Source organism: Trichomycterus rosablanca, chromosome 27 (genome assembly GCF_030014385.1).
Source record: "Trichomycterus rosablanca isolate fTriRos1 chromosome 27, fTriRos1.hap1, whole genome shotgun sequence".
In the NCBI taxonomy this organism is placed as follows: Eukaryota; Metazoa; Chordata; class Actinopteri; order Siluriformes; family Trichomycteridae; genus Trichomycterus; species Trichomycterus rosablanca.
The window spans coordinates 7,179,981-7,192,804 of NC_086014.1; the positions used below are offsets into that span (position 1 = coordinate 7,179,981).

Here is a 12,824-nt window from a genome sequence, read left to right on the forward strand (position 1 = left end):
CACACCCTACACAAACTGATCAATTTAATTAATGTATTTCTTTTTTAGTATCAGCAGATTACAGCACATTGATTTGAAAGCAATCAGACAGCAAAACATTGACCCAACAAAAGACCAATGATTCCCAAATTCTCAAAATGTCATAAACGTTAGTACATTTTAAGTGAACATTCTTAATTAGAACAAGTGCAACTGGCTAACAATCTTACAACCCCAAATCAGAAAAAGGTGGGACAGCATGGAAAATGCAAATAATAAAAAACACAGAGTTTCTTACATTTACTTTGACTTTTATTTCATTGCAGACAGAATGAACCTGATGTATTTTATCTGCTTAACGTCATTTAATAATAAACACCCATTCCTGCATTTCAGGTCTGCAACACATTCCAAAAAAAGTTGGAACGGTAAAGCATTTACCACTTTGTAATGTTGCTATTTCTTTTCACCACAATTAAAAGACATTTTGGCACCAAGGAGATCAAGTGATTTAGTGTTTAAGCTTTTATTTTGTCCCATTCTTCCTGCAAACACTGTGTCCATTTTTTCCAAAAAAGACCTGGAGTGCTGATTCATCTGACCACAATACATGTTTCCACTGTGTGATGGTCCATCCAAGATGCCTCTGAGCTCCAAGAAGTCATCACCACTTCTGGACATGGTTAACATAAGGCTTCTTATTTTTCATAAAATTATCATGAAAGGGCCTGAAAGGTTGATTTTATATATGATTTGTTAGTTATAGATATTTTTTACTTAAAAGTATAGTAATTGTTGAAATAATCACTTAAGGGTACCTTTAAAAAAATTAATAAAAGTAAAAAGTCTTTCCACCAAAAACAAAAAGTAAAAAAGTGGTCCTTCCACTTGTTCCTTACAGATGTTAAACAGCCATAGACAGACGTTACATCCTTGTCAGATTCCCTTTCCTAACCTGAACCGTGCCCCTTGGGGATCCGGGGTCCCTAGCACCCACTTGCTGATAGTAAAAGACGCCTTGTTTACCACGAGGTGCGACCTGCATCTGTGACTGTTGCACCTGTTTGTCAATAGTTGGTGCGTAACACCGGATAATAGTTGTATCTCTTATATCACAGGGTCAGCCATTGTACAGCGCTACTGTAACAGTGGCTGCATGGCAGAGCTAAGATTCGAATTCTCAACCTTTTAAAATTAATAGCCCAAAACTCTACCCACTAGGCTACCACTGTCCCTAATAAGTTATTTTATTTACTTTGATGTGCATGTGGTTCAGGGAGATCTTAAACAGTTCATATGCGATGCCCAAGACATTTTATTAATTGGCAGGTTTTAATTTTATTAATTCCTGGGTATTAATTTGAATAATTTGTAGGTGTTGATTTTAGTAATTGGTAGGTATGTTTGTGTATGTTTTGCAGAGAGAAGTTTGCGGCGTGTGTGGGTGCTGGAGGAAGCTTGATCAGTCTACTGTTGGTGCTGAAGTTCATTCCTGAACACACCAAAATACACAGTGAAAAGAAAAGCAATGGTATGATATTTACACTCCTACTAATAATAAAAATGATCATTATAATAAAGTCTAAGTGTCTACTTGATACAGAAAATTGCAATGTCTTGTTTTATTCACTCAAGGAATGTCTGTTCATAGTAGTGGTATGTAATGCATGAATAATTAATCCTCAATAGAATTGCCCTGGGCCGACTAGAATGCTGTTTTCTTGAAAAGTGATGTATTTTCATAATTAGTTTTTAGGTTGTATGATAGCAAGCATGTAATTTAGACACTAGGATTTTATCTAACTAAAATTATGTAACTAAAATAGTGGAAATTTTACATCTTTATTCCTAGCCACTTGTTTTAACACTTACTTTAAGGGTATACACCGATCAGCCATATTATTAAAACCACCTCCTTGTTTCTACACTCACTATTCATTTTATCAGCTCCACTTTCCATATAAAAGCACTTTGAAGTTCTACAATTACTGACTGTAGTCCATCTATTTCTCTACAAACCTTTTTATTCTGCTTTCACCCTGGTCTTCAATGGTCAGGACCACCACAGAGCAGGTATTATTTAGGTGGTGGATCATTCTCAGCACTGCAGTGACAATGACATGGTGGTGGTGTGTTAGTGTGTGTTGTGCTGGTATGAGTGGATCAGACACAGCAGCGCTGCTGGAGTTTTTAAATACCGTGTCCACTCACTGTCCGCTCTATTACACACTCATACCTAGTTGGTCCACCTTGTAGATGTAAAGTCAGAGACGGTCGCTCATCTATTGCTGCTGTTTCAGTTGGTCATCTTCTAGACCTTCATCAGTGGTCACAGGACGCTGCCCACGGGGCGGTGTTGGGTGTATATTTTTGGTTGGTGGACTATTCTCAGTCCAGCAGTGACAGTGAGGTGTTTAAAAACTCCATCAGCATTGCCGTGTCTTATCCACTCATACCAGCACAACACACACTAACACACCACCAGCATGTCAGTGTCACTGCAGTGCTGAGAATGATCCACCACCCAAATTAAAACTCTGTGGGGGTCCTGACCATTGAAGAACAGGGTGAAAGCAGGCTAAAAAAGTATGTAGAGAAACAGATAAACTACAGTCAGTAATTTTAGAACTACAAAGTGCTTCTATATGGTAAGTGGAGCTGATAAAATAAACAGTGAATGTAGAAACAAGGAGGTGGTCATAATGTTATGCCTGATTGGTGTATAACGCTTTAGCTGGAGTCAGGTGTAATCACCTAGCATTAAGAGCCAGTTAGTGTAAAATTTAGTGTGGGGTCAAAAGGCATGTTTACCAACAGCCTTACATTTAAAATCAGCAATTTTCTACGTTTGTCAATCAGTCAATCAGTCAATCAGCATTTCTAGTCTTTCATAGTTAAACACATGACATTTACAACAGGTCCATAAACCAAAGATTACCGTGTTGCACAATACTTTGAGATATGCTCCACCACTACGCAAATATTATTAAACCGAAGCTTTCTCCAACAAAAAGGGAACAAATATTACATAAATTCATTTATTGAAAAGCATTACTTCATACAAAAGGTCATATGTGAAAGAGTTTTATGTTTAATGTGGTTTAGCCACTCTAGTGTTGTTTTGGGTGTATGCTTTAGGTTGTTGATATGCTAAAATTATAAGGTATTGCATTATTCTTAAGTTTCATGCACTTTGGAAGATGTTTTATTAAGTTTGTTTGTTTATTAGGATTTTAACGTCATGTTTTACACTTGGTTACATTCATGACAGGAACGGTAGTTACTCATTACACAAGGTTCATCAGTTCACAAGGTTATATCAAACACAGTCATGGTCAATTTAGTGTCTCCAATTCACCTCACTTGGATGTCTTTGGACTGTGGGAGGAAACCGGAGCACCCGGAGGAAACCCATGCAGACACGGGGAGAACATGCTAACTCCACAAAGAAAGGACCCGGATCGCTCCACCTGGGGATCGAACCCAGGACCTTCTTGCTGTGAGGCGTGCTACCCACTTAGCCACCGTGCCACCCTTTTCATTAGGGTTCTTTCATTTGGATACAATTAAGTCTTGCCAGTCTTCCTGTCCCTCCTGCTAAAAAGCATCCACGTAGCATGATGCTACCACCGACCCCTCTTATTCGCCCATACTTTGGTGTATTCGCGTGTGAGTCGGGGAAAAAATCGTGAACCCAGAATCGTGAAACGTATCGCATCTTGGGTAGAGTGTATCATTACATCCCTAATATTAACAAATTAAATTAAATTGACCAAACATGGATTCAATGTCAGTAAATGTAAGAACTATCGTGGGGGGTTTTTATTTGCGTTTTCCATACTTTTCTGGGGATGTATTTCAAACTACATGTGTTACGTCTGAACTGAAGGTGTTTTGTGTTTGTGTGCAGGGAAATCGGCCAACTCTGTGTTTAACTTGGGGGAGATCGTCAGACTTACAAAGTTTCCAGGTGTTGCAAAGACTTTCACCATCAAGATAGTTTCAGGGCTTCCAGCTGGTAAATAAATACCCATTTTATTTTATATTTCATATTTATCAACCGCTCTATCCCAGAATCAGAATCACAGTGGGTCAGGTTTTACCAGAAAACACGGGCCACAGGGCAAGAATACCAGATCAGGGTGCCAATCCATTGCAGGGCCTAGTAGTCCCTCCCTCAAGCTGCCTATATCATTGACGAGATTCGTCCTGTCTCAGCTGTGTTGGGCTAGTGTAATAGACCACTGTTCCACCAAGTGCTAAATTATATTACAATTGAATTAAATTGCATTTTCTTTAATTTAGCTTTATACTGTTTGGTACACCATACATAGCAAATATACCAATCAGCCATAACATTAAAACCACCTCCTTGTTTCTACACACATTTTCCATTTTATCAGCTCCACTTACCATATACAAGCACTTTAGTTCTACAATTACTGACTGTAGTCCATCTGTTTCTCTGCATGCTTTGTTAGCCCCCTTTCATGCTGTTCTTCAATGGCCAGAACTCTCCCAGGACCACTACAGAGCAGGTATTATTTGGGTGGTGGGTCATTCTAAGCACTGCAGTGACAATGACATGGTGGTGGTGTGTTAGTGTGTGTTGTGCTGGTACACAGCAGCGCTGATGGAGTTTTTAAACACCTCACTGTCACTGCTGGACTGAGAATAGTCCACCAACCAAAAATATCCAGCCAACAACGCCCTGTAGGCAGCGTCCTGTGACCACTGATGAAGGTCTAGAAGATGACCAACTCAAACAGCAGCAATAGATGAGCGATCGTCTCTGACTTTACATCTACAAGGTGGACAAACTAGGTAGGAGTGTCTAATAGAGTGGACAGTGAGTGGACACAGTATTTAAAAACTCCAGCAGCCCTGCTGTGTCTGATCCACTCATACCAGCACAACACATACTAACACACCACCACCATGTCACTGCAGTGCTGAGAAGGATCCACCAACTAAATAATACCTGCTCTGTGGGGGTCCTGACCATTAAGGAACAGGGTGAAAGCGGGCTAAAAAAGTATGTAGAGAAACAGATGGACTACAGTCAGTAATTGTAGAACTGCAAAGTGCTTCTATATGGTAAGTGGAGCTGATAAAATGGACAGTGAGTGTAGAAACAAGAAGGTGGTTTTAATGCTATGGCTGATTAGTATATTTATGTGTATATGTGTATGTGTATATACAGTGGTGTTCACAAAAATAGCAGTCCAACACCGTTAACCTTATAAATCACTGTTTTTAGTAGAAATGCTATTTCTACATAGCAAATAATTTACTTGAAAGTGTAGTAGAGTAATGAAAACAAAACAAACCCAACAATTAGGACATGCATGCTGCTCATTCTGAGAAATCGAAGCATTGATTGAAAGGGGGTTGTTCAAAATAATAGCAGTGAGGAGTTCAATTGGTGAAGTCATTCATTCTGCAGAAGAATGGGTGTAAATTTTGGCCCTTATTTAATATAGGAGGGTGACAAATGTTGCACAGGTTGATCATAGTGCATTTCCTTCTGAAATACTGGGTAAAATGGGTTGTTCCAGACGTTGTTCTGATGAACAGCATACTTTGATTAAAAAGTTGATTGTAGAGGGAAAAAACATACAGAGAAGTGCAGCAAATTATCGTCTGCTCATCTAAAATGATCTCAAATACCTTGAAGTGACAAAAAAACCTGAAAGATGCAGAAGGAAGCGTGGAACTGCTGTTCGAATGGATCGAAGAATAGCCAAAATGGCAAAGGTTCAGCCAGTGATCACCTCCAGAAAGATCAAGGAACATCTGAAGTTACCAGTGAGTACAGAAGATGATTAAGTGAAGCCAATTTACCAGCAAGAACTCCTGCAAAGTCCCGTTGTTAAGAAAAAGACGTGTCCTGAATGGGGTAAAATTTGCCAAGGAACACATTGACTGGTCCAAAGAGAAATGGCTCAACATTTTGTGCACTGGTGAAAGCAAAATTGTTCTTTTTGGGTCAAGTGACCATAGACAGTATGTCAGATGACCCTCGAGCACTGAATTCAAGCTAAAGTTTACTGTGAAGACAGTAAAGCATGGTGGTACAAAACTATGATATGAGGATGTTTTTCATACCATGAGGTTACGTTTATTTATCACATACGAGGGATCATGGATCAGTTTAAATATATCAGAATACTTGAGGAGATCATGTTGCCCTATGTCGAAGAAGAAATGTCCTTAAAATGGGTGTTTCAACATGACAGTGACCCAAAACATCTTGGTTACAGACAAACAAGATTGAGGTAATAGAGTGGCCAGCCCAATCCCCTGACTTCAATCCCATAGAGAACTTGTGTTCTGATATCTGAAACGCTTTTTTTGAGGCAAAACCCAAAATTGCAGAAGAACTGTGGAATGTAGTCTAATCATCCTGGACTGGAATACCTGTTCAGAGGTGCCAGAAGTTGGTCGACTCCATACAACACAGATCTCAGAAACAATTGTTATGCCACTAAATATTAGTTCAGTAATTTAAAGTAAAGTGAAACCTCAAAAAAAAATTTCAGTTTATAGATACATTTTTTGAGTTTTTAAAGAAAAATGCTGGCACTGCTATTTTTTTGAACAGCCTAATATTCTTTTTTCTTAACCTTCTGTAAAGGATTAACACAAACTGGCTACATTGTGTTAATGTTTTGATTTAGAATTGAAAGTGTAGTATTTTCAGTGCATTTGCATTTATGGAAATAAAAGTTATTATAATGATTTTGTGCTTTATTCGCTTTTTTAAAATCACTGCTATTTTTTTAAACACTACTGTATATATATATATATATATATACAGTGTATCACAAAAGTGAGTACACCCCTCACATTTCTGCAAATATTTCATTATATATTTTCATGGGACAACACTATAGACATGAAACTTGGATATAACTTAGAGTAGTCAGTGTACAACTTGTATAGCAGTGTAGATTTATTGTGTTCTGAAAATAACTCAACACACAGCCATTAATGTCTAAATGGCTGGCAACATAAGTGAGTACACCCCACAGTGAACATGTCCAAATTGTGCCCAAAGTGTCAATATTTTGTGTGACCACCATTATTATCCAGCACTGCCTTAACCCTCCTGGGCATGGAATTCATCAGAGCTGCACAGGTTGCTACTGGAATCCTCTTCCACTCCTCCATGATGACATCACGGAGCTGGTGGATGTTAGACACCTTGAACTCCTCCACCTTCCACTTGAGGATGCGCCACAGGTGCTCAACTGGGTTTAGTCCATCACCTTTACCTTCAGCTTCCTCAGCAAGGCAGTTGTCATCTTGGAGGTTGTGTTTGGGGTTGTTATCCTGTTGGAAAACTGCCATGAGGCCCAGTTTTCGAAGGGAGGGGATCATGCTCTGTTTCAGAATGTCACAGTACATGTTGAAATTCATGTTTCCCTCAATGAACTGCAGCTCCCCAGTGCCAGCAACACTCATGCAGCCCAAGAACATGATGCTACCACCACCATGCTTGACTGTAGGCAAGATACAGTTGTCTTGGTACTTCTCACCAGGGCGCCGCCACACATGCTGGACACCATCTGGGCATTCCAGTAATCCATGTTCTTGGACTGCTTGTTTTCAGCAAACTGTTTGCGGGCTTTCTTGTGCGTCAGCTTCCTTCTGGGACGACGACCATGCAGACCGAGTTGATGCAGTGTGCGGCGTATGGTCTGAGCACTGACAGGCTGACCTCCCACGTCTTCAACCTCTGCAGCAATGCTGGCAGCACTCATGTGTCTATTTTTTAAAGCCAACCTCTGGATATGACGCCGAACACGTGGACTCAACTTCTTTGGTCGACCCTGGCGAAGCCTGTTCCGAGTGGAACCTGTCCTGGAAAACCGCTGTATGACCTTGGCCACCATGCTGTAGCTCAGTTTCAGGGTGTTAGCAATCTTCTTATAGCCCAGGCCATCTTTGTGGAGAGCAACAATTCTATTTCTCACATCCTCAAAGGGGTCTTTGCCATGAGGTGCCATGTTGAATATCCAGTGGCCAGTATGAGAGAATTGTACCCAAAACACCAAATTTAACAGCCCTGCTCCCCATTCACACCTGGGACCTTGACACATGACACCAGGGAGGGACGACGACACATTTGGGCACAATTTGGACATGTTCACTGTGGGGTGTACTCACTTATGTTGCCAGCTATTTAGACATTAATGGCTGTGTGTTGAGTTATTTTCAGAAGACAGTAAATCTACACTGCTATACAAGTTGTACACTGACTACTCTAAGTTATATCCAAGTTTCATGTCTATAGTGTTGTCCCATGAAAAGATATAATGAAATATTTGCAGAAATGTGAGGGGTGTACTCACTTTTATGTAAGGATACTTTATTTATACTGGTACCTGAGTGAAAGATTAAATTATTTAAAAGAAATATATTTTACTGTGGGTATTTTGCAGGTGTTTTCCAGGTCATGTTCTCCATCATTGCCATGAACTTTTTCCAGCTGCAGGCTGAGCAAAACGGTTACCTTATGGCATACTTTGGGGTGTTGCAAATGGTACGTACATACACTAACGTACACTCTTCTATAAGCATGCACATTGTCACCCAAGAACAAATCTACTCGTGGTGTGATGTGTTGGAGTGTGCTGCTTTGTGTTTTAGGTGATGCAGGGTGCTGTTATTGGGCGACTCACCGCCAGGTACTCTGAGCAGTCTTTACTCCTGTTTTCAATAGGTCTAAGCAGCTTGGTGGGCCTAGCACAGGTATGTGCCAAAGTGGGGTCTGAAACAATGGGATCTGTTGTTTGTGTTTTTTGAGGGAAATGCAAATAAAACAAACCTGTAGTTTTTCTTACATTTATTTAGATTTTTGTTTTAGTATGAACCCAAGATATTTTATGTTTTGTTTGGTCAACATTTCATATGTTAATATGGATCCATTACTGTGTTTTGGGCCTGTAACACATTACAGGTGGCTAAGTGGGTAGCACTGTCGCGTCACAGCAAGAAGGTCCTGGGTTCGATCTCCAGGTGGGGCGGTCCGGGTCCTTTCTGTGTGGAGTTTGCATGTTCTCCCAGTGTCCCCGTGGGTTTCCTCCGGGTGCTCCGGTTTCCTCCCACAGTCCAAAGACATGCAAGTGAGGTGAATTGGAGACACTAAATTGTCCATGACTGTGTTCGATAAAACCTTGTGAACTGATGAACCTTGTGTAACTACCGATTCTGTCATGAATGTAACCAAAGTGTGTAAAACATGATGTTAAAATCCTAATAAACAAACAAGTAACACATTACAAAAAAGTTGGCAATTAAGGGCTGGGTATTAATTATTTGATTCAAAAGCAGTGTCCACGAAGGGCTGAGTCTTGAGGAATTGCCAGCACCCCAACTTGACAATGAAGTCGTTCTCATAGCAATAAGGTGATGCTTTATCCGGCCTCCTGTTTCTCAGATATGCTCAATAGCGTCTGTTAGGCTGGTGGCACCACCTAGGCTTACATACATTTTGTTAATATACAAATGTGCATTAAAATGAATTAAAATGTATTAGATTGACTCTGATTTGCTATATAAATGAAATATTTTTGTCTTTTTTTACAGGCCTTTACCACCACTGTGTTACAGTTCTGCTTTGTAGTTGTTCCAATGATGCTCTCACTCAGTCTCTTTAATGTCATCACCGACAGCATGCTGTCAAAGAGCGTCCCATCATCTGACACGGGTAACACAAACGCAATAAACACACAGAGAATTCGCACTGTTTTCCAATACCTGTAAACATTTTCTGTGTTTGCGTCGTATATACCATACATACTTCTAATGGATGTTTATATGGGTGTTATGTTTATAGGGGCCATGCTAGGATTGTGTGCATCTGTACAGCCTCTAGTCCGCACAATCGGACCAACAATCGGTGGTTTCCTTTATGAGACGCATGGTGTGGCATCATTTGGGTACATCCAGTTCGTTGTCAATGCTGTAATATTTACGCTGATGTTCATGTCCAGCACAAGAACACATACGACTCGTAACAGCAGATAAACGTGTGTGAGTGCATGCAAATGAGTGTGTGTGTTTGTTGTTTGTGTGTATTTAAAAGGCATTACTAAGTTCAGGCACTGATTGTGATAGGGATTACATTCCAGTTTATCCCAAATGTGTAGTGGGGCTAAGGTCAGATTTATGGGGTAAGTCTAGTATAACCCCAAATCAGAAAAATTTGTGACAGTATGTAAAATGCAAATAGAAAATGCAGTCTGTCTTATATTTACTTTGACAGACAGTATAAACCCTAGATATTTCATGGCTTGTCTGGTTAACTTCATTTATTTGGTAATATACATCCATTCCTGCATTGTTGATGGGGGCAATTGAGGGCTTGTAGTGAGTATCGAAAGGCTGAGTCTTTAAGATGCAAAAATGGGCAGAAAATCTCCAGTTTGTCAACAACTGTGTGAGAAAATTTTCAAAATGTTTAAAGATTGGAAGAGATTTGCCCCTTTCCCCATCTACAGTGCATAATATCATTGAATGATTCAAGGAATCTGAAAGAATTTCAGTGTGTAAAAGGGAAAGAAGCGCAAGCCTAAGCTGAACACACTAATCTTTGATCCCTCAGACAGCACTGCATTAAGAACCGTCATTTATCAATAGCTGATATAACCAAATGGGCAAGGGATTACTTTGGCAAACCATTACATTCACAAATGCCATGTAAATCTTTACAAAAAAAAGCTTTATGTTAACCACATCCAAAATAACAAAATTATTCACATTTTCCATACTTCTAATTTGGGCTTGTACATTTTAGCAGTAGACAAGACTAGTTAGTAAAGTGTTCACATACTTTGGGCTGGTAGTGTATATTTCAAAGTACATACACACGCACACACACAAGAATTTATTTTTATTTTTATATGATTTTATCTCATACAATGCAAAATTAAACATGTGATTATATATATATTTTTAAATATGTTGTTAATCATGAATAAAAAGATTCAGAATCTGCTCTGATCAGAATCTGATAAGTAATTGTATTCATATTTAAGGAACTGATGAATCTGATACAGTTATATGAAACAAGTTCATGATATTTTTACCTTGAATTTACAAATAAAATGTCTTCTGACTGGCATTTAACAAATCTGCATTTAACTGACAAAAAAACAAAGAAATTACACTGCCTGGCCAAAAAAAAGGTCACACACTCTAATATTTCGCTGGACCGCCTTTAGCTTTGATTACGGCACAACATTTATTTCTGTCCAGAGTTGCATTAATTTTTCCCCAAGATCTTGTATTGATGATGGGAGATTTGGAGCACTGCGCAAAGTTTTCTCAAGCACATCCCAAAGATTCTCAATGGGGTTCAGGTCTGGACTCTGTGGTGGCCAATCCATGTGTGAAAATGATGTCTCATGCTCCCTGAACCACTCTTTCACAATTTGAGCCGATGTATCCTGGCATTGTCATCTTGGAATATGCCCGTGCCATCAGGGAAGAAAAAATCTATGGATGGAATAACCTGGTCGTTCAGTATATTCAGGTAGTCCCTAGCAAATTAAAGCCGTTTTTGCCGGTTAGCCTCACTGACAAGTGGTTTTCTTAAGGCTACACAGTTGTTTAGTCCCAATCCCTTGAGTTCCCTTTGCATTGTGCGTGTGGAAATGCTCTTACTTTCACTATTAAACATCCCTGAGTTCTGTAGTTTTTCCACGATTTGATTTCACCAAACGTTTAAGTGAAATCGGCTTTGCTTAGTTAAATCCAGGTGGTGACCTTTTTTTTGGCCAGGCAGTGTATGTTTAATGTTTTGGCTGACAACGCACTTAAGTTATGACAGGACCAAAATAAGACTGTAAAGTTAGATGAATATTTGTTACACAGTTTTAAAACATTCACAATAAGGAATTGGTGACAGGTGATTGAAATAAAGGGAAGATCCACCAAAGGCTCAGCAAATATAGGTCTTGGCACAGCATTTTAAACCATTTCTCAATGCAATACTGCAAATAATTGCAAATTATTATGGTCTTTTACCATCTACCAAACATAATATTGTAAAAAGATTCAGAGAATCTAAAGAAATCTGTCTGTGTAGGGCAAGGTGTTCTGAGTGTTCAACAAAAGGTACAAAAACCAATATTCGTCATGGCATGTACGTAGGTGCATCAGTGGATAACTTGCATATGTGTGAAGAGACCATTGATGCATATATTTGTCGAGAATAGACAAATATTATACTTGCAATACTGCGACAATTAGTAACCTAGGTTAAAAAGTGTAATTAAAAAGAAAAGGACATTAAATGTTCTTATGTTCCAACTTGTTGTTTTTTATTTATAAACATAATACATTAATTAAACATAAAAAGTCATTCCTTTGTAATGTTGACTGTAAAATAAAAGTTTACTGTGTGGACTGTGCATGTTCTCCCCATGTCTGCATGTGTTTTCTCTAGGTGCTCCGGTTTCCACCACAAATCGAAAGACATGCAGTGAGGTCAATTGCGTATGTAAGTGTGAATGTGTGTAAGAGTGTGTGTATGTTTGCCCTGTGAAGGACTAGCGACCTGTCCAGGGTGTTTCCTACCTTTCGCCCATTGAATTGTACCCACTGCAACCCCGAATAGAATGGTAAGTGGTGGTAAAACATAAATGAAAAAAAGTGTGCAAAGGTTGATGCTGTCATAGATGCAACAGGTAGCAACCACAAAAGGTAACAAAGCTGACTCACGTTCTCAGCAGCAAGATAATTAACACTTGCACAGATCAGCCATAACATTAAAACCACCTTCTTGTTTCTACACACACTGTTCATTTTATCGGCTTCACTGACCATGTAGAAGC

At 39.3% G+C, this 12,824-nt stretch overlaps 1 protein-coding gene across 2 annotated transcripts in view; it reads left to right on the forward strand.

The window, feature by feature from the left end:
- The window catches only part of slc22a18 (solute carrier family 22 member 18), a 31,064-nt gene extending 18,663 nt beyond the window's left edge, over nucleotides 1–12,401 (forward strand). For both annotated transcript variants that reach the window (XM_062989608.1, XM_062989609.1), the window contains exons 5-10: nucleotides 1,401–1,510; nucleotides 3,890–3,997; nucleotides 8,427–8,527; nucleotides 8,635–8,736; nucleotides 9,574–9,694; nucleotides 9,824–12,401. In XM_062989608.1, the coding sequence (XP_062845678.1) occupies nucleotides 1,401–1,510; nucleotides 3,890–3,997; nucleotides 8,427–8,527; nucleotides 8,635–8,736; nucleotides 9,574–9,694; nucleotides 9,824–10,014 (733 nt within the window). In that variant the 3' untranslated portion in view covers nucleotides 10,015–12,401. The remainder of the gene's footprint in view (nucleotides 1–1,400; nucleotides 1,511–3,889; nucleotides 3,998–8,426; nucleotides 8,528–8,634; nucleotides 8,737–9,573; nucleotides 9,695–9,823) is intronic.
- Nucleotides 12,402–12,824: the final 423 nt, after the last annotated feature.